This window comes from Zootermopsis nevadensis, unplaced genomic scaffold (genome assembly GCF_977971745.1).
Source record: "Zootermopsis nevadensis isolate Lab colony 2312 unplaced genomic scaffold, Znev_1.0 Znev_ptg000008l, whole genome shotgun sequence".
In the NCBI taxonomy this organism is placed as follows: Eukaryota; Metazoa; Arthropoda; class Insecta; order Blattodea; family Termopsidae; genus Zootermopsis; species Zootermopsis nevadensis.
In genome coordinates, this window is record NW_028259140.1 from 464,015 (window position 1) to 486,283 (window position 22,269).

General features: G+C 42.6%; 2 protein-coding genes across 5 annotated transcripts in view; one reads left to right on the forward strand and one right to left on the reverse strand.

Annotated features, from left to right (window-relative positions):
* Positions 1–5,043: 5,043 nt before the first annotated feature.
* kn (EBF transcription factor knot) overlaps positions 5,044–22,269 on the reverse strand; it is a 135,147-nt gene continuing 117,921 nt past the window's right edge. For 2 of the 4 annotated variants that reach the window (XM_022083937.2, XM_087344769.1), the window contains exons 9-14: positions 11,199–11,329; positions 10,831–10,957; positions 10,289–10,377; positions 8,674–8,863; positions 7,881–8,147; positions 5,044–6,999 (exon numbers count right to left, since the gene is read on the reverse strand). In XM_022083937.2, coding sequence (XP_021939629.2) covers positions 6,890–6,999; positions 7,881–8,147; positions 8,674–8,863; positions 10,289–10,377; positions 10,831–10,957; positions 11,199–11,329 — 914 coding nt within the window. In that variant the 3' untranslated portion in view covers positions 5,044–6,889. Of the gene's footprint in view, positions 7,000–7,880; positions 8,148–8,673; positions 8,864–10,288; positions 10,378–10,830; positions 10,958–11,198; positions 11,354–22,269 lie in introns of all 4 variants that reach the window. The other 2 variants (XM_087344768.1, XM_022083929.2) reach the window with 2 other exon arrangements.
* Positions 11,264–22,269, forward strand: part of LOC110828138 (protein PBDC1) — a 232,616-nt gene continuing 221,610 nt past the window's right edge. The window contains exon 1 of the mRNA XM_087344781.1: positions 11,264–11,398. The gene's annotated coding sequence lies outside the window, so the exon portion shown is untranslated. The remainder of the gene's footprint in view (positions 11,399–22,269) is intronic.

Genomic DNA, 22,269 nt, shown 5'->3' on the forward strand with positions numbered 1-22,269 from the left:
GACTCCCTTCCACAGGGGCCTCTGAAACGTCGGTAAACTTTTACCAGACCCAGAAGACTCTAGAGGAGTGCGCATTTGCGCTCCGAAACGTGAGTTCAGTAAATTCGTCCCCGCTTTGAGTTCGATGTTTCTGGAACACCCTTCAGTTAATGCAGTCATCACTTAGCCTACGTCCCACTGTACGTCTGCGTACTTTTCTTCTCTTCATTTTTGACCTTGTTTCTGCTCATTGTGTATTCACGACTTCCTGCTTCAATGGCCCTCTGGTGGGTTACAGGCGCAAGTCAGTGGTGCCACTGCACCCACAGGGATACAAACACATGAACATGGGCCTGACGTGGCGATACTGAAGGCGTACAGTATCTTCAAGGTCTGAGACAACGTCATATTCACGTACTGCGCTCCATATTCATAAACGAGTCCCTGGACACCGAGTCATGTCGGTATTACCATTGCATCTCATGTGAAAGAAACGTCACTGTGAGATTTTTGATCGCTATTCCCTGTAACTTGCTTGAAAGATTTTTGTGCTTCAGTGGTAAAAATATGGAATGTCGGGTTTAGTATTGTATATATCTGTAAGACTCGCGCCGGGCGCTGAGTTGTGTAAGATTTACATTTCCGAAGACTCAACGTTGATGTAATTTGTGATTATGATACTGGTGATTTAGCTGAGCCAAGGATCGGGGCTTCGCTGTGATTCAGTGATTATTAATAAGTATGGTGATGATACTTGTTTGACGTAGATTATCTGCATAATAAATTCATTATAAACTACAGCAATTAATTCATGTTTCCTCTCCTCAATGACGTCTCTACTTGAAGTCTTATTATTTACGAGGGACGTATCAACCGCGATTATTTCCGAACTGTCCCGAAAATAACCGAACCGTGAAAGTGCGAGGATCGGCTATCGCGTGTATGTATGTAGCATTAACAAAATACATAGCCTTTACATAAACTATTGAAGGTTCCAGGTTCGCTCAAATGGTTAATTCTGAAAAAAAATGCCGAAGGGACCAGCCCCATAATGCGGAAGGACTCCCATGGGCCATTATTTTTTAAAATGTAGTTTAGATACTGTGTATAGACCGGCATTATTATAAATACCTACCTGAAATCTCAAACCGGTAATGTTTTCGGAATTTTCTGTATGGGAGGAATTGAGGTGGGGGAATACAGAATGAGTATGTGGGGGGGGGGGGGCATCAGAAATACTGTGGTAGAATCTGATATTTGCTTAGGGTAGACGGGGGTGATTTGGGGGTGGGGGGTGGACTTTACTACAATGTTCACTGTTTACAGGCCACCAGCCAGATCAGGAAGTGACACATGTCAGACTCGACAGATCTCTAACGGGCAGCATCCGGTCCCTGGATACAGTTACTCCCCCTTGCCACCCCCTCACCTTCCATTCTCAATCCCCTCATCACTACGCCATCTCTTTTGTTTCCTATCTGGCTTGTCAGATGGCAGCGGATTATGTTATTATTGGAATTGCAAATTACATCAAGTCGGGTTCGGTTAGTCTAACACTCGCGGTAAACTAAAAAAAAATGTACACGTTCTGGTCAGTAACGAGATTTAACAACGGAGAAGCTGTGACGTATAAGGAAAAAAAATTAGTTTGTTAATTCAGCATCTACAGCAGTGCCGTGATCTGTCTCTGCGCAAGAAAGAGTCGCTTTGCCTTATGGGTCACACAAAACTCGCGATTTGTCGTTCGTGCGTGCGACATTCCTCAGATCTCGTCGCTCTCTCCCTAGAAAATGACGCGATATTGTCGGAACGAAAGGCAAAATAATATTCCCTGATGTGAAGAATATAGACAGCTAGATGTGATTTACGTACCACGACAGAGGGAGAAGGAACAGGGCTTTTGTGACCGTGGTAATGAACCTTTGGGTTACATTCAAGAGGGATGAGTATTTTGACTAGTTGAGCGACTATCAGCTTCCCAAAATGGACTCCACTCCATGGAGTTGTTATTTAGAATTATTAAGAAAGAATTCTTATATTTATCGACAGTGTCGAGACTTGCTGGGACTTAGGAACGCATTCACTAGAAGAATCAGCGAGCAAAAACAAATTGAAAACAGAAGCTCATAGATTTCCAACCCCTAGATTGGGGTTAGTAACTTATTGTTTCCATTCCCATCAACAAGCAACCGGCTGTGGGGGGTGGCACTATCAAATGTTTCCACTGGATTGGAGGTAAGCCGTCTAATCTGGGCTGTAACATAGGGCACGCAGCGTTATTAGCAACCAAAGCCATCACTCGTTTTAGCTTACTTGAGGCTTCAAGAATGAAGCGAGAAAGACGAATAAGGGCGAGAAATGGATGACTGAGCACAAGGCGAAATTCAAATAAAGTACGCAGTAGAGAGGATCCTTCCTTGTGTGGAACATAATTGGTTTTGTCCTCAAACACATTAGTGTTTTACCAGCAACAGGGTGTTTTAACTCTGTATGAGTGAGGGCGAGTTTTCCGCGTCCCTTCAAAGAGGGAGAAGGCGCGCGCACTGAACCAATCACTTGTTAATAACGATAGTAATAACAAAGAATATTGTTCTGCCAACAGAACTAATCGCAAAAGCAGTGCTGTACTCCCAATCTATATCTCTTATTTCAGCCTTCGACATATCCGGTTTCACGACAGTTCTCGTAATGAGAAACGTAACTTGGGAGCGCAGAAGCCCTGATTAGATGCATTGCACAGTGGACCGAGAAAGGCAGTGAGGTTGTTAATTGAATGTTTCAAACTATCAAAACATAATCATTCAAAATAAATCGATTAAAACACGTGTACTGTGAGCGAGTATCTTTGCCACGTACTATCACTGGTCACGGAGATGATGCTGGTATGAACGACCTTCAAGTTACCATGCGTTAGGCTCGGTCACCTGACATACTACGTCATCAGTCATGCCTCGTAGTGTGGTGCTGTGCGGTAATGGCTGACGGTCACGCTGTAAGTGAACCTAAGAATTTAGTTAGAACCAAATGTAAGTTACAAATTTGCATGCTTTACTACATTTAATCTGTGTTATTAATGCGTTATTGTTAACCGAGTGTAGCTGCCGAAATGTCGGGGTATTAAATTCGTGTTCTGTTTGTGAAAATAGTTCCCACGCTTCGTGCTAACGTAATGCCGGACGAGGGTTGTTCTGAAAGCCGTTTTATGTGCAGTTTCACCTCGTGGCAGACTTACAGAAACCATGCGAATTATTTTGAAGTTCTCTTACGTGCAATATAAGTCAACTGAACGTCACGTGTTATGCTAATATCTAGCTGCACAGCAAAGAAATGTTTCCAGAATGTTCTAGAATGTTCCATTGTGTGTCGACCGATTTTCAGCCGTGGAATTCCCGTGTCGATAATTTTCCATAATTAATAATCAACCAAGCAATAAGCGTTACGGGTTTAACTTATGTCACGTACTTGAATATTATGAAGTATAATTTTGGAATTTTACTGCATAAATCATTGTAGCTTGGTAAAAACTCGTTTGTTTTAATTCGTTTAAATTGTAAAATAATTTTTACGATAATTATCCATTTCTATGCAACATAACGCATTGGATTATGATAATATTTTTTATGAAATTCTCCTGTTATTTTATGATTTTTTTAAAAATATATTTAGTGGCATCTTTCGTACATTAATCCCGCTATAATGTAACTTTGGTCTAGAATATGAAACCCAAAAATTGACAGGATATTTCTGTTAATGGTGGGCAAGTAAGCAATAATCCAGTTTCTGGTTGGCAACGACAGAGCGAGGCACAGTGAAAGGTTGGTTGTGTGTTCCATTTGACTGGTACACATGCTATGTGACGTAGTCGATGTTTATGAAGCCTGATCATAACTACCTCTTTACCCAGACAAAATCACGTCGCCCCATTTACCGAGGGTAGCCTTGAAACACAAGTCGAACGTCGTGGCTTTGGGGTCACCACGGATTGACGTGTCTTCAGGCTGCAGATGAAGGGCACTGTCAATGTATTGAACGAGCAGTTCTGGACAGCCGACTATGGGTGTTCCCAGTAGTTGGAAAGAGAATTAATCGGTCCAATTTCAATGTTTGAGCATCTGGTGGGGGAAAGTAATGGTCGTTGACAAGCCGACGGGAGTCTATCTTTCCCGTTGACTCAAATCAGTCCACATCGCAGTAGCTGTGTCGAGGGAGCGGGTTCGAATCGGGGTTCTGCCTTCAAACGAAACTCTTGCACCTTGAAGCCGTGACTGATGGATGCCCCCCAATGCTCCTCTCGCCGTTTTGGTCGAGTGCAAGCCCGTCTTCGCCACACGCTCTCAGAGCGAGCGCCCTTTTGAAATCCGCCACCCGCGCTCCCAACCAACAGATGGTCGGCCGGCCGGCCGGCGAGATTGAAGGTCAGATCTGTGACGTCATAACTGTAACTTGATTCGTGAGGGTTGGGGCATCGCCTAAGCGATTGAGTCATATTTGTTTCTATTTTACGTGTCCTTTGGCTCGAAGATCTCGACATTCTCAGCTGAAGTTACAAAAATTACTTAAATAGGAGCTTTGTAGCTTGGGTGATTATGTCATTAAAGGGATGAGATTGGAAGGACGTGTAGCACGGTTGGGAATGGAATAATCGTATGGAAATCTGCCTGATGACAGAGGAAGGGTAACACTGAAGTGTAAGCAGACGGCTTTGTGTCCTGTGTTCGTTCTCTCGCGAAGACGATGAGAATTTACTATTTTTTCATTAATAAGCCTGAATTGCCGTCAACTCTTGAGTAAATTTTCTGTGCTGTGGAGTTAACTCGTAGTCTGTAACTAATGCGACACCTACAAGTAGAGACGTTCACTGATAAAAGTGGTATAGTTCAGAGTGAGTCGTCACAGAAGGAAGAAATGCTCGTAGGATTTTGGTGGGGAACTATGTACTAAGGGAAGGATAACGGAGAAAGATACAGACGTGCGAAGTTCGTCGCGTTTTCAGAGCTCCGTCGCGGTCCAAGACCGCGAGCTTCGTCCAGGTTTTATACTAAGAAAATAGAGGCATTTGTCATTAAAGCGCTTTTTAATAATGTACATCGATATTTTAATAAACTTTTAAGAAAACACTTAGCTTAACAAACAGAATGATAATTCCCGCAATAGCGAGCAGTAAATTACATAAGAGTTCGACAGCGTTAATAATATAACAATTGAATGTCAGAATTTCTACATAAATGAAGAACAGACGAGATGAGAAAAACCAGCCTTGTAGGAATAAGAACCAAGCTCTAAGTGTCATAAATGGTAATTTATCGCATTTATGCAGTTAATAATCGGAATAAAACATTGTTTTTTTCTTCTAGAGAAGCCAACAACAGCTTCTTCGGGTGAAACAGAACGAATCTTGGAACGTTATTTCGAAAATAGAATTTTAAGATTTTTATTCGAAGACAAAGAATGCTATACGTTTTATTACAACAGAATAGAAAAAATCATTGCTGTATATTCGATGTTTGCCCAAGTGATGAAAAACAGCTTAAAACGTCTTATAATCTGTTGTGTACAAAAGGATTTGAAGCCCGTTGATTGAGACAGGCGCTGGCCTAATACTTGGTATATCTGGATGTTGTAAAATCGGAATATTAGAAGAATATCTTAATATCGTATACATGTTACTGTATTGTGTCGCTCCCTTCCGAGGTCCATGGAGCATTCGGACAAAGTAGTTGCATTTTTATGTCTATATATTTATATTTATATGTTTACGTTCTCAAAAAGACACAAACGATCACTTCAATTCCACGAGAAGTAGGTACAATCTAAATAAACGTATATCTATTGGTTATGTATGTACAGTAAGGTGGAGTAATCGTTTTTACATTTTTTCCTGGAAATTATAGTACAAGACGGAAAATTAGAGAATATTCTTATATTTATATGGGTCTGATATCGAGATTATAAAAAAAGTGATATCTTCACAGTTCGCTCCGTGAAATGTTTTCATTCACTGTCTGTACACTGAATTCTTCACCACTTAGCATCTTGATCGCTTTAAGTTATTCACAAATTGTACAAAACTATCTTGTTATATATGTATAAGGAAGTTTTGCCTTCGTGTTCAACATTACGTGTTTGTTTCTCCCACAAGGCAGCGATATGTATCGATGTATTATAGGCCACAAAACAAACGATTCTTTTGACATTAAGGTATAATTAGTGGAGCCCAGGTTCGCCGAAGAGTTTACAGTTGGTATCACGAAGTTTTTAAGTTTAGTGACCTTTCAGTATAAAAAAATCAATGGAATGCATCGCATTTTGTTCATCTGTCTGGGATATGCATGATATTCTGAAATTGCAGCGAATTAACCCTTTGAAACCGAACCATGTCTAAATAATATTTCAAGAAACCAGTCCGTACCGCAAAGAAAACTCCACACTTCACTATTACGAAGATTAACGGTGTTTAAGGATATAATCGGGTGTTTTCACAGGGAATTATACAAGATTTATAAGTAAAAAATACACAGTTACTGACTTTTGAAGCTTGTGGTACACATAATTACCGCTGGGCTTTAAAGGGTTAGATTCAGTTGTGAAGATGGGGACATTTGTTCCAGGCATTTGTAATCGACTGAAAGTATATTTATTCATTATGTAGCTCGTTCGAACGCACGCACAGACACACACGAAGATCGATGCGTATTTAAGACAACCTCACCTTTCCCTGTCTTAATACCAGTTAATTTTTACAGATGATGATTACGTTGTAATTCCTTACGTTGGTTTCGAATTGATTCAGGAGCTCATGATGATGATGCTGGTGGTTATGTATCTGATGAGAATTTCTTCTTACACTCACATTGCACTCCCCCATTGTTAGATATTGTATTTACGTCTACGAATACAGCGCCTCCTCGTGTTACTTGCCGGAAGTAAGTAAAGGACTCGTTCCGTACGTTTGAGAATTACACGTCGGCAGGGCGAAAGGGTTCATCGTTGCAAAGGGGGATGACACAAGGCTTCCAACTCCTGAAAGAGAAATATATTTCTGTTAGTCTTTCAACAAGTTTTCTTTATTTCTCACACCCGTGTAAATTCTTCTTTTCTGTAACCTGTTCTGAAAAAGTTTGAATGGCTGTCGTCTGGGTTGTGGCGGAATGTAGTCCAGTAGAAATCTACCGACGTTTCAGAAGACTCTGTTGCCTGCATTAGTTCGCCCTGATGATAGAGGCAGCAAGGACTTCTGCCAGACTGCACGGTGCTACAACCCAGCAGACTGCCATATTCGTACTCATCGCAGAGAGAATATCAAATTCTGTCTGACTGTAATTGAAAATCTTGTAACCGCGGAGGAAAATAAAGTACAAGACCAAACAACATTTTATTAAATTCGTGATTAATTTTCTGGTGCGAGCAGTTTTTTTATGTATGGTCATTTACAGGAATAAAAGATTAGACTGAGGGGATATTTTTCGTGGGGAGGGAACCTTGGATAAAATTCCCAGAGGAGTTCGAGAATGTGATCGGTAATAGACACTTGATCATTTCAACCACTTAACTATTTGAAGAGCACAGGTTATATATAAACGCCCTCGTTATGTAATTTTCCCCATGTATATTTTAGTTCATCTCTCTCAGATCCAAATGTTGTTCTCATCTTGGTACATTACATTCTATTTCAAAACGTTCAGTGGTGGTCATGGCGTTTAAAATTCAAAGACGAGGCTAATATCTGCGTTAAAGTCTAAGTAATGTCAGTGCAGGTTTTGGATTTATTTCAAGAGATGTCCACACCGAAATTCTGCACGCATTTTTGTTTACTCCTTCCCCCATACCCAGCCTATTTAATTTATTTTGTCGGGCGTCGATTGGAATGTGGCGTCTGAAAATAGACGAGAATTTTGTCTTACTTGATGAAGAATTGAATATCCCCGACGTGGCGGGGGAACCTGGGACGCCCATGTTAGTAAGTTGCGAGACCCCAACGCCCGGAGCTGCCGATCCGTTGCCAGTTCCCGCCGTCGGCGTCGAAGTACTGTAGCTACCGTTCATCGTGACGCCATTGGACGCCCCCGTCACATACGAACCGCCGCCATTAGAAGAGTGAGGCGTCGAGGCGCTGGAGCCGTAGCCACCTCGCGGAGAGACGCTACTACTCTGTGCCCGTCCGTACTCCTCTAGAAGAAAAACCCTACCAGTAAGACAAACAGAAGGAAGTTACTGACATGGGAGTGGATACTGAAACAGCGAAACAGCGAAACATCGGAGGGAATCCAGGGTCATTTGTTTCTGTATTTTTTAGCATCGACAATTCAGAGGAGTGTTCCTCTCTATCTCTGTTCTTCGTGTACCCAAAACACTAAAATCAACAGCAGTGATGTTGGAGACCGCAGCGGCCAAATCTGCGGACCGTCGCGGCTAATCCATCGGTCAGGGAAGTTTTTATTCAGGCACTTCTTCATGCGGAGGGGGTTTGCCCCTTTGTGTTAGAAGTACATCTGTAATCGTGTTTTATGCATGTTCAAATCGATATATCTTTAAAATTTACGTCATTAGATCTTGGGGTCTTCTGACAGGCAAGATTCCGATCTGACCCAGAATTTAACCTGTTCTTAAGAGTTTCAAAATCAAAACAGTGCTGATCCGTAAAGCTCTGTAGGTACTATTTTTCATGTGTGGTCGTAAAGGCGGAAGGATATGCACCTTCAGTCCACTGACCGTTTCCGTTCTCCTGCACGCTGACTGCCAGCTGACCCGTGTACGTATTGAAGCCAGAAGACATCCCGTTGTTGGTCATTGTAGGGGAGCGTGGGGCTGATAGTGCCAGCTGATTATTACGTGGCATACTGTACAAGGCTTCCGCTAGGTCCGCCGCTCGCTTCAGGATGATTTCCTGCACGTCAGAGAGCAATTTTTGTTATGCATGTGTTATGGAGGATCTAGAGTGGCAAAAGATCGTGCTCTTATTGGCCTTGGGATGGTAAACTTTAATGTATTGGGTGTTAAGAAGAGATGTGGTATCTCGCCGAGAGGAAGAAACTAGGATGACAGGTTGTGAATCCGGGAGGTGGGTGGGACCGACTCGAATGCTGTACAACAGCAGGGAGTGAATTTTGTGTTGATCTGCCACTCGTGATGGATCATGTGAGAGGAACCGGAAATGATGCAGGAAAAAGCTACCATGGCTTATCTCAGGGTTAAAATTATACAAGCATTTTACTGAGAGAAGCTGAGGAAGATCATGAAAATCGTCTGTCGAGGAAACCGTCGTTCCGACCGGAATTCGAACCGGACATCTTCCAAATACAAGTCACAACCATTTTCCAAGGCGCTTCTACATTTCCCTGAAAACTCCGTTCTTATAATTGAATAAATATTGTTTCTTTCTTATTGCTTATTTTATGACATTTTTACCAACTGATGACGTTATATAGTGTAGAATGAGACTTTATAAGACAATTGTGTGTGATGAATCGGCAGGTATGTGAAAGGAGGTAGCTGTCATCTGTTTAAAGCAACGCCCATTTTTTTAGCCAGGAGTGTCTGGTATAAATCATAGAATATCAAGCATCATTGCCTGTATCTCCAGAGTCTGAGATGAAACTCTTATCGAAGACCTAAACTGCTCGATTTCAGTAATTACACAGACCATACGGGCCCTGAGAATGCAGTAACGAGGAGATAGCCTATTTCTTATTATTACTATTTAAAACGTTAATTAATCAGCAGAGTGAACATTTTGTTCTGCATATTCATCGTTTCTTCTTTTTCCATCTGCTGTTTCGGTAGATACAAATTAATCTGGAAGGAGGGGGAGGGGAGGAAGATAATTGTAGTATCTGTAGAATTTCTCAACCGAAAGACAAGTGGAAACGAAAACCTTTTTCACAGTCAGCTCCTCTCACTTTTTTGAAGTAAATGCGGTGCTGCCCGCGGATGATGGCCTAACGACTTGTCTTTTCTACCGGGTATTCTCAGGGCCATGTTCGCTTTGCATTGACTGTTGCTGTCTAGTGGTTAGCATTCCTGATCCATGTTCTGGAAGTTCTGTGTTCCGACGTCGGACTGGTTTCCCTTCAGGCATATGACTTAAATTAGGCCACGACGTCTTCCTTTAAAATCTCTTTCAGTTCATTATTCACTAATCGTGTAACCTAACCTAACCTGAGCCTTCGATATCGTCATTTATTAAAGCGAGAATTAATTCAAGCTTTTCTGTTATCATCGTTAATATTATCTGTTCTTCTTACCATTACTAATTACAGTAATGTAATCTGCGTGTGCTGTGTAAAGTAATGAAGTACGGATATCTGATTACCTTTGGAAGCTTCTCCGGGTCTCCGGGGTGCCGAGGAATCAGTTTCTGGAGGCGCTGGAACCCGTAGTCTATTGTAGGCTCATTCAACGCTGGAACAAAAGAGTCAGTCGTGCTTTTCATTCGAGCTATTTTTTTAATTGCTTAGTACATCTCAAGATGAATCAAGAATTTAGCGTAGAACTGTTTCTGAACGTCACGTGTACCAGAATCGCTTGCACAAGAACAGACTTGAAACAAATGATGTTTTCTTGTCAGGGATCTGATTGGTTGGTAATTTTATTATTTTATACTGCTGTAACAGCTGCTGAGGCTATTTCCATTGAATGTGAGTCATGATATTTAGTGAAAAGCTATCATCTAACTTGAAGTGACCTGGTATTCCTTCAATTTGCTCTTACTGTGAGGCTGTCTCAGGAATTCCATGTGTCCTAAAGCAATTCACTTTGGAAAATATTTGGTAACTTTCCATGGGTGTGTGATAATCCAATGTTGACAGGTCATAGTCGCCTATATTGTGGCGACGTACATGCATACATACTTACATACGTAGACGAAGCGTCCTGGCGCTCCCTTACAAAATTGCTTGGACTTGTAAGAAAGCGTCACTTCTACTACGCCGGGGATGTGCCTCGGCGGGGTTTGAACTCGTATCGCGTGTGATGTGATGAGCTAGACAGACAGAAGTACTGAGTCAGTAAAGGGCCATTTACTCGTCTCTCGAAACACTGCAGACTCTGACAACGTTCGTGAGAAATGGTCCATACTTTGTCTCAGAAATTTATCTCAAGAGCAAATTCGCCCGATTTTTCAGGCTGGACCCAATTTGATCCCCCCCAAACGGGATGCAGTTTTAATTACTCTGATGTAATTATGGCATGCGTGTCACTGTGTTTTAATTCTGCATAATTACCTCACTCCAGACTAACATGGTGCCGAAGACAACTTGGAGACCGTCGAAGAAGTTGTCCCCGATGATGATGACCGTGGATCCTCCTGATGTCCACCCCTCGCTCGGACTGATTGCCTTGATGCACGGTGTCGCTACGGGAAGGGGAGGGTACAAGCCTATGTGAGACAGGGGTGTACGAGACATCAGAGCGGCGTTCTCAGGTAGGACAAACACAAACATATTTAGATAATGTTGCATTCAGTGTTGGTGCGTCTGTGAAACAGCAGCCCATGTGTGAGACTTGCTGGTTTGAAATCACACGTCAAGGAAGATTTGTGTACATGTAAAGTGCAACTTGCTTAGAAATATTATGATTATTCAGCATCGGAAAGAAAACGAAGCGAGTTTTTGATACTTAATTTTTATTCTTGATCGGAGCCAAAGGAGGCCATTACGTACAGCCAAGCACTGTAACAGAAATCCACTATCAAATTTTCTGATGAAATCGACAGTTTAAGCAAGCGAAACCTAATGGATAATGCTAATGATTTTATCTCTTTCGTGGCAACAAAGAAATTTATCTGAAGGGGTCGATGTGGCCAAGAATTCCCGCGATGCTCCAGCACGTTCACGCGTTCAGTTTGATGAACTGCTAGAGATCCCTTCGTTGAGGCGTAGGCGTGGCGTGGCGGCGTGAGGCGGGATTAAGCGCAGGATAAGAGACTGTCGGAGAGGTCGCACTTGTCGTTACTCATGTCTCAAAAGAATACCCCGAAACGCCGAAGTTACATGAGGAATATTAGCTTAAAAAAATCATTTATCGGAACTGTGTCGTTGAAACTGATGCATATTCTATGAAATGATTTCGGAAGCTGGCTGTGCTTACTTCGTCAGGAGAAGGTGCAAACATTATCTGTTGGGTTCATTGCATAAAGCTGACGTCATTTCCCCGACTGGTGTGAACGGACAAGCTGAGCGTTTCGTTGCTGTTCAGTGCGAAGAGCCAGAAACACGCCTCGGTGCGTGTCCTTACGATATATCATCAATATAGACAGCTCACCGTTCGTCCTTTCTTGTTTCCTAGGTAACCGTCGGACATAGAATATGGAGGGGACGGAGTTTTTGGAATAAAAAATAACATAACGGAGCCAGTCTTAAATCAGGATCTCGTGGGTAGCCAAAGACGGAGGAAAGTCAAACCTAGTCTCTTTTTCCCACGTGTCTATGAAGCGAGGAATACTAGTCTTGCAACAAACATCAGGCCGGAGACAGTATTCGTCATTCTGAAGCAAAGCAAACCATTTCGTAGATCTAGCTGCAAATGGGAAAATACCAGTGCGTTGTTATTAGGTACGTACACGCTACTCTGTAAGCTTTGCCGCGTTTAAAATCCAATCACTGATTTTTAGTCGTCTAGAGCAGTTTTACGAGAGTAAGAAACATCTACTTCAAGGGCTATATTCGTTAAGGGCCCAAACGAAGTCTGCGTATTTTTTGAGTCCTTGAAGGATTTTGATGATATTAACGCGTGAGATTTTCATTAATTTAAACCAGTTTTAATGCCCCCGTTTCGTATTCGCCTTACTTGATCGCAGGTCGCGAAGGTCCCATGAGAATGTAAGCTCTGGGAATCCTTAAAACACAAATTGCGCCTTATACGGTTTTTGCACAAACTGTTGCCCCAGTCGGCATCGCGTTCACTCCTCTGCACAAACTGTACATTAGCCATTTTGTATTCTTGTTTGTAACAAAACGTCTGTAATCGAATAATTACTGTAACCTGAAACTGGATGACACGTTTCTCTTGGAATCAGATTCGGAATTCAGCACCGTACATTACGAACAGAAGCAATAATTTAAGAATGGATTGACACCCCTGACAAATAAAGGCGATGCGTGGGGCCCTATCTCGTAGACACACGTTCTGTATGTGACGTCATAGGGGTCACGAAATGGGTGGGGCGGGGGGTAGGAGTCCGTCGGCTAACGGAAGGAAATAAGTTGAATCAGCAAAAAGAATGAAAAAAGTGGAAGGAAGTTATATCAGGAAGAAGGACCGGGATCAATAGGAATGTTGCCAGAAAAAGCAATTTCAGGTGGGGTGGTCAGGAGGCTGTTGTCAAATAGGGAGACTTTAAAGCAATCGCCGGTAATAACTTCAGATTTCATGAAAGTTACACGAGAAGGTCAACATGGACACTTTTCGGTTCCGAAGGCTTTCTGACGGTCGTCCGTCCGGCCCCCCCCCCCCCACTTATAGTTCCTGGGCTTATGGGATTTGTTCCGTCGTCTCATATTCCTCCAGCACGTACCAACTTTCTGAACGTGGAACGTAGCATATAAACACGAAAGGCTTGCCTTCACAAACTTCGACAGTTGATACGTTTACCAGAACAAGCAATGTGTGAGCCGCCGTCATTATTAATGGTGGGGGGGGGGGTGAGATTGCAAAACCTGGGCCTGCGCACGAGAAACTGTGCTCTGAAGTGCGATTTGTATGGCACAAGATGAACTTCTGTACCGAACGAGTAGGATATTTTCATTTGTCCACAGAGCGTGGGTGTGGGAATTTTAGTGCCTGCGTTCGCCTGTAATTAATGAATTTTGTTATTTCTGGAAACTACAGGTATTGTTACATACTTCTAAATGTGTAGTTGTAATAGACCGGCATTGTTTCAGTTTCCTAGTAATTGCAAAATTTTACTTCAAACTTGAGAGAGTGAATTATGTATTAAATGGCATGGTATTGTTAATGTAATTAACACGGTTACAAATGTTGCCACCATGGCAAATTGTCCCCACAGGGCAACGTATTGTATTACTACAGAGGATTTTTATTTCATTTTTAGATACACTCCATTTCGTTGTTTTGATTTTCTTTTAATTTTTAAACACCAATTACGTTCGTGCCATACGAGGTACAGTCACGTATAGAAGCAGAAAAACAGGTGCATACTAAATGATAGCGAATGTGACGGGGGAATTGTTTGTTGTCTTCTCCCTGTTGCTCCAGCGTTAAATGGAACCGAGTCCGTTGCCAACTTGACAACAAAACATGAATTGATGATGACAAGCGCAGAGGTGACCGGGGAATTTTTAAACAAAACCAGATTTGAATTTTTAAATTAACAACGAAAATTGTAATCAAAATATTCCTTACCTGTGAAATAGAATTTCAGTACTACCAAACAAGGAATGATTATTTTACCGGGTTATTTCAGCGAGGATATTTTTTTTGACTGTCTGGCCTGAGGCTACTCTAAGATTTTCAAGAAGAACCTTGCCCCATGCCAGACAATACGAATGATAGAGGACATTAGCGTCAGATGAATATTTGAAAAGAAATAGCACGTGTTGAATTCATCTGGCTCAAAATCTCCGGAACTTCAACGAGACGCGATAATTCTCCGGGTGGATGACCACAAACTTGCAGTTATGGAAAGCTGTGGATATGTGTATGTTTTAAGTTACGTCAATAGAGTTCTGAGTGCAGTGGGATCCTTCAGTCTTGATGATAGAACCTCGCATTAAACCCATTCATGAGAGAGCGTTCCTTAAAACGTTATATCCTGACACATTTGCTGATTCTGTTTTCGAAATCTCCGGCCCCTAAAAGCTGATAAATCCGTCATTAGCCTCAAGATTGAGATGTTGTGTCAGCCGCATTTAAATAAGTGTGACGACGTCTTTAAACACTGTGAGGTCTCCTAGTAACGTCTAGAATGAAGAGGCTTCGGCCTTCTTTCCTAGAAGAGCGCACCAATCAGATTGTAGTTGGTGAAGTTAATCAGTTTTGGGGGTCGGCAAAAATAAGAAGGGAGCTCGGGGATGGGGATGGGGTGGGGATTAAACCGCGCCACGGGAGGTGGCGCACGCGACGACGTTGCGCCGAGTCGCCGAGCAGAAAATCACCCTGAAGACGCCGGATGCAACGAAGCGACTTCTCAATTACTCTGCCTCCCCCCTCCGTCCCCCCCATCCACCCCTCTGTAGCCACTGCGTCGTGTCTTTTTTTTATATACTGATGTTGACTTTTCAGGGCGATAGAACGCATTTTGAATCGAATTATTACAAAAAGCTTCTCATAAACTCTACTCAGTGAAGTTACAAACAGTCGACGTTAGATTCCGAAGGAAGTTGGCCGTGTTCTGGGTTGCGTAGGACCGTGTAGACTCGTAGACGTTTACCGGTTGTGCGTAGACTTCTGCCAGACTACACGGTGCTACAAGCCAGAGGACGGAAGCCTTCCTTGTGTAATCGGTTTTTAACCAGACGTCTGATACTCAGTTTTAAAATTAGCTGCGGATCGAACTAAATTAGATTCTTATCTTATCTTTTTCTTCAAGTTTGAAGAGAAGACACTTTATACAACTGCAGATAGAATGCAACACCATGTTCGTGGGTGTGTGTGTTCCAGCCGCCATGTTGTTTAATTACGTTCTAGTAAAAATGCCACCCGGAATAGGCCATGAGCCGTGGGTCTGGTTTGCTGTAGAAAGTGGATAAGTAGAAACGAGGACGAGGGGAGAAAACGGAAGAGGAAGAAGGAAGAATGAAGTGGGTTGATGGCATGAAGCAGAACTGGGGGCTGGGGGTCCTCAGCGAACTAATCGGCCCGTGACGAAATTAGGCATTTTAAATGGCACTCTCGCCGATTCTTACGTGTTTTATTCGTTCTTCTTTGTTTTTATTATCTGCTCTCTCAACCCACACTTCGTTGCCTCCCCCTCCCTTCCACTGCTCTTATCTTTAACTTCTGTCCGGGTAACGGAACAAACAGGCGCCAAGTTTCTACTTTTTCGGGCCGTTCTCTCAGTCCGAAGTGAGGGAGTCGATGGGCAATGCAGACGCAGTTGAACTCTGTCCACTTGCTAAGACCCAATTCAACGCATTTCTCATTTGCTGTCATGCGTGCTACATGACACGCCGATCTTATACTCCTTGATTTGATTGCTCTAATATTGTTCGTTGAAGAGTGGGTGTTATGAAGTCCTGTATCTTTTTTGTACTGAGACAGACGAGACAGAGTGTCGCTTAACCGAGACCCGTGTCAGCTTCTGCCACGCCATTAGAATAATGGATCGCGTCTGCAGCGCGAGATAGAACAAGGAAACACCATCTTATTTTATTATGTAATTACACGCTCCAAATATTAATAGCCCTCATGCAAGGCAAGATTTCAGTGTAATTAAAAGGTTGGAAATCGCGAGGCAGGACCGGAAGAAAATTGAGTAGGAAAAATTAGTGTCTCTCTGCAAATAGGGAATTACAATGAGATTGGTGTACGGTGGAGTGGGAGAAGTTGGCGGGGGAGGGGGACTGTGTGTGTGTGTGTGGGGGGGGGGGGGTTGAAGAAACCATCGGAACAAGAAGACACGAAGTGGAAGGAGAATGAGAGGTCTGAATTAAAATCCCATTATGCAGTACCACTGAATTGCAAGTCCTACTGGTTTATTACCGAACAGAAACTTCGTGGAGCTTTCCTCATTGAGAAGCTGATTGTCGTTCACCTAGTCAATAAATTACCCGCACTTTATGGAATCCGAATGTTTATTGGTATGTGCACAGGAGTGCGCCACCGGCGCTTCTTTTGAGCCAGCTGAGTCCTCCTCAGACACCCCATTTCTTTAAAATGTAAATATTATCCTCGCTTCAGGTTTTCCTGACTGAAATTTTGTATGTATTTCTTATCACCGCAATGCGTGACATAGTTTCCCCGTCGTGGTTCAAATGGATGCGTAGGTGGGAGGATAATATTAAACTGGGTTTTGCAGAAACGTGGCATTACGTCTGTAAAAAATTTAGGGTACGGGGCGATGCAGTTTGTTCCAAACACCGCAACGAACACTTCTACGTCCCATAAGCGCAAGGATTTTTTTTATAAGCATGGGCGTTTGAAGGAAAACCACGCAGAATGGAGCTGCTTTAAAAGTGTAGGCAACCACAAAGAACCTCGAGGCTGTTGTGACTAGTGTGACGTCATAGGCCGATCACCAGTCGTCCCATCATGGCTGATATTCATCAGCACACACGCGGTTAACGTTGGTCCTATCAACAGCAGCTCTGTTATTAGCGTAGCGTGAGATCACTCAGTTCTTTAATAAACCAGCTCTTAATAATTACCACAGACAGTAATGAGTGTCGTTCGCATGTTTCGGAACTGCGATACAATCACACGTGTGTTGTTGCAACTGTGCAAATAAGGGCCACGAGGAATGCGTAACTCCGTGTTGGAGTGTCTTCTCCCTTTAGGCCGTGGTCAGGAAGTTGACTGGCTTGGAGCGTGGAAGTTCGTCACAGTAGTTAAAAAATCCTTCAGTCTGACCTACTCCTGAGCCATTACTGTTATCCTGTTCGCACGTTCAAAAAATATTTAAGATCCATTTTAATATTATTGTGACATAAATGCCTAATTAAGTATATGCTGTCGTGTAAACATTTTTATTAATGAAATCTTTAATTTGAGAGAAGAAAGAAACTTTTGTTCGGGAAAAATTAAATTGCAAATAAGAGGGCCTTTTCAGTTGTTCATGATGAAATTTCGTGTAGAAGAATTACGTCTAAATATGTCGTATGGAATTTGTTCACATGCTCGTCGTACAAATTCTCCGTAATTTGATTAAACTGCACTTAATTTGCAAATGCCCACGGGGGTTTCGACAGGTTAAGTGTGTTTGCTTTACTCGGCTGCAAAGTAGCTCATGATTTCAGCGCGTCGGTTGAAAGCTTACGAAGTTGCATTTGTACCCAGAGAAAGTTGAATGAGTCCACGCGGCTAGGAAGGAAGCTCTTGCCCAAACATTTTTGGCATTGTGCTGGATCAGACAATTGCTTTTGTTGACTATGCCCTGACGGCGTAGGACAGATCAACATTTCAAGGAAACGAGGAACGTTAGACGTCGTAAGTAAGAGGAGACAGAGAGTCGAGGTTAAAGTGAGGGAAAAGAGGACATAATTAGAAAGGCGAAGAGCGAGGATGTAGGAGCGAAAAATACAAAGATGGAAGGAATCGAGTTTAAATATCAAGTGCGGAACGTTTTGAAGGCGGTGAGATGCGCCGACTGGTTTGACGCTTCCTTAAGGGTCCACGTCGACGGTTGCTAACTATTGAGTGTTGACTTTCATAATTTTCGCTCTTCGCCAAATGTGATTAGGTTTATCATCTAAAGCGGGAACTGACGAAGATGTCGGGAATCCTGAAGGGAAGACATCGGAGTCTGGTAAAGAAATAGGTTGGATTCACGTGGCTCAAGATAGGGAACCAGCGGCCACAGTAATGAATATTCGGATTCTATTAAGGACTTCGAATTTATTGACCGGCAGATCGCCTATGTGGTTAATGGGGAGGACTGCTTGATGGTGACGGAAAAGTATTTTCCGGGTGTCGCTGACGTTGGTGTAACTTGTTACATACTTTCACTGATTTGAATATTATGAACTAATCTAAGTCAGAGAATTTAGAACGTATTGCCGTTTTATGAATTCCAAACTAAACTGAAGTAATATAAGATGCAAGTCATTTCGTGTTTCCTCTCTGGGGTTGGTGCGCTGGAAACGTCATTGTAGAGGCCGAGTGCCCGTGTTGAGCTTTTGCTGTCTCTCAGCAAATTTAGAATCAAGGTTAATCTGACACAGTTTGATGGAATTCTGATTTCAACTCTGCTCATATAGTTAGATTATGTTGTAATTCAGTATCGATTAAACTTCACTCAGCCCTAGTGACTACTGATTGGTGATAAGGGATTAATGAATACATCTTGTTGTTCACTGAATGTTAAAACTCGATCTTATATTATCAAATGATTGATAATCGGCTGATATAGAATTTCCTTGTTGTTATAGCATCAGAAGATTTTTAATCCTCACCACAGAAGTCCGCAGTTCGAGTCTAAATTTGTAGTGCACAGTAATGATTCTCAATCCCATTTTAATACAATTATGTTCCTACTAATTCTCAGTTTCTGAAACGATCTTTTTTAAGTGGGGTCTTCAATCGAAAATGTTGTACGAGTTTTATGTTTCTCCCGCGGCTTGCAACTGCCCAGTCTTAACACTATTAAGTGATGACAAGTCTTGCAGGGCAGACATTTTTGAGAAGTTGCCAGTCGCTCAGATACCCAAGAAAATCCCCGGCTTTTATGCAACCCGAAGGTGAGTGTAATCACGTGACTTCATCTATCCCTCTGTTGGGTCGTCTGTCGAATCCTGGAATTCTCATTCAGGGAGAGCCATGTTCGAATCCAGGCCGTTTCCGGACATGGTTCGTTATGTCTGGCTGTGGGATTCGAACCTTCTCAGTTGGGATGTGTAACTTTTAACAGCGTAGATAAAGAGAAGTGAGTGTGTGGAGAAGGGCACTAAGGACGGGGCCGGGGGGGGGGGGGGGGGGGGTTAGTCTTTCCTTCCTCCACTGAACTGAATCGGGAGCCAATTTCACAAAGTTTTGGATTCGGTGTCGGTCCGCATACAAACGAGAAGTTCTCATCCCACCGTCCCGCCATTGCTACTCCACCATTTTCTTACTGTAGACCACGAAGTAGCTACGACTTCATTTCAGTGGTGGACCGAGACAGTTAAATTCTGCAGCCCCTACAGACAGCAAAGCACGAAATGCTACGTCATCGTTGCTTGAAGAATTTGGAATTTTGGAAAAAGTTGGCTTACGTTCGATGTAAACAGGAAGGTAATATTAAAAATAATCTTGAAGTTTCGGAACAGGAAGATGTAGATTTGACTTGATTGAGTTAGAATAGGGAGTATTTATTGACCACTTGAATAAGGTCAAAACTCATTGGTGCAAAGTAATGTGTCCTATTTATTGTTACAGAAGAAAAAGACTGCTTATTAAATGCTTTGATTCTCTCTGCATTGTACAGTTAGCGAATGGTATATAAATAAATGTAACAAATTGATCTTTCGGTACAGCAGTCAGCTGTCATTATTATAACACTGTACAATCCGTACACGCGTTTTCAATCGAAATCTTGAAATATTTAAACAAATCAAGTGGTGACCGCACAGGTTCGTTTCGAGGTTCAACACGTGGTAAGTGATGCAGTTGAGTTGTCAGAATTAATAATTCTCAACAAAAATACCGCCAGAATATTTGTATTCGGTATCAGCACGTATGGTTAAGCTGTGTGTACATTCTGCCACCTTCGCTCGCGCGTGTGTGGGCAGTTTTAAACTTTAAAATGTGACAATTCCAAGCGTTCGCAATAAAATGCGCATTATAATTCATACCCACTCAGCGTCTGGCTACACTGCGCCACCTTATCAATATAACATGAATGACGCTGGAAACGAAAAACGATGGAAAAGCGAAGCGTGTCTGCGGAGTTCGGTCGCTGCTGCATGAACGACCTTTGGATGAAGTTGGCGTAGTTTAAGTTTACCTGTTTTGACTCAACGAGCAATTTGTTTTGAGGAAGCTCGTCTACGAAATTTTGTGATTTATTACCACGCCTCCCCTCTGTGGCGTTACCGGAACCTTATCACCGGCAGTTTCAACCCACAGCGTACATTCGCATTTAATTAGACGCTAAGTAACATCTGTAAATAATACATTGTCGTTAAATATCCTGTTCGTTTAAGTAGCATTAAGCCTTCGAGTGTAACGACAAATTTTTTTCTAAATTACTGATGTGGGCCCAGAAAAGTTTGCTTGTGTCCCAACGTTAATACTGCAGGTACCGGTCGCTTGTGAGGACGTATGGACAGCCCTGTGGTTTCAGGCACCTCCAGGTCGTCCTTTGTGTTTATGAGAGCGAACTTGTTTACGTGTTCTAGGACGTGGCTTTCATTAAATAGGCCCTTTCCATGTATTTGTGTATTCACATCCGAGTTTCGTTTAATTTGTTCGTGGATGTAACTTGGAACAATCTCAGCAGCAGGCACAGGTGTCAAAAGAGCTGAATACAGCCGCTGCTAGTGCTGACATCTGCGAACAGGTGATACTGTGCATTTATATATATATATATATATATGACAGTCCGCCACTGAGCTCCGGTAATCTTCCGAAAGAAGTGCTGTTCAGTCTGTAGTGACGCGGGGCAGGAGCATACCAATGAGGCACCGGCTCTGCTCTATGATTTGTGTATCCCATTCACCGAGGGGCTCTTCACCCCCCCCCCCTCCTACCACCAGAGAGATATATTTCAACTCCGACACACACAAACACGTAAGTGAGAATGGCGAATGCACTTATCTTGAAGCCGCTGAGTGCATGTCGTCTCGACGTCACTTAGGACACTCGTTTGGCTTCCATTTATCGATAGTTGTTTTATTTTCGTGTAATCAGATAATGATTGTGGATGTGATGCCGTGCTCCGTACCTGTCCCTGTGTCCGATTGGTTGCAACATGGGCGCCTTGTTACCTCTTGTATACTAGGTTTTTGGGTTTGAACTTAAAGCAGGACGTGGCTAGAAGAACAAGAAGAAGACTACGACGCTCTTTATGTGGTTAAGATGTGAATGGTCGTCCGCACACGAGACCAAGAATTCGAATCCCTGTTGTTCTCATTTTCCTGTCACCTGCCCAAGATTAAACGTCTGGGATCTAATCCCGCGTCGCAGGAGGCCACCCGTTGAAATATGCGGGCCTGCTTTTATGGCATGGCAACTTTAGTCAGTGTCCAGGAACGAACGTCAGTGAAGTTAGATTTGAACCGAGGAAAAACCGGTCTCGGGGCCGAGATTTGACCGCATGTACAGATCTGTCTCAGTACTGTGCTTAACTAAAGTCGTACATACTCATTCAGTTTTTAAAGAAATCTTTATTACCATAATTTAAAAAAGTCTCAACCTTTCTTACTTGTTTGTGCAGTTTAAAGATTTCATTTTTCGTGCAACGTGAAGATCCATTGCATTTATCCTGCGTTCTTTACACCGCTGATCGTGATCATGTTTCAACTCGATAACGTCTGGACGGATTTTGATGGAATTTGGTATGAACGTTATGCCACTAGAGGTCAACTCAATTTTATGTAATCTGTAATAACAGCCTGTGGAACGGGAGCTACACTAGCGTCTGTTAAACGTCGTTTCACAGCTTCCAAATATTGCAAAACTTGTAGATCGTGTGTTCCTGAT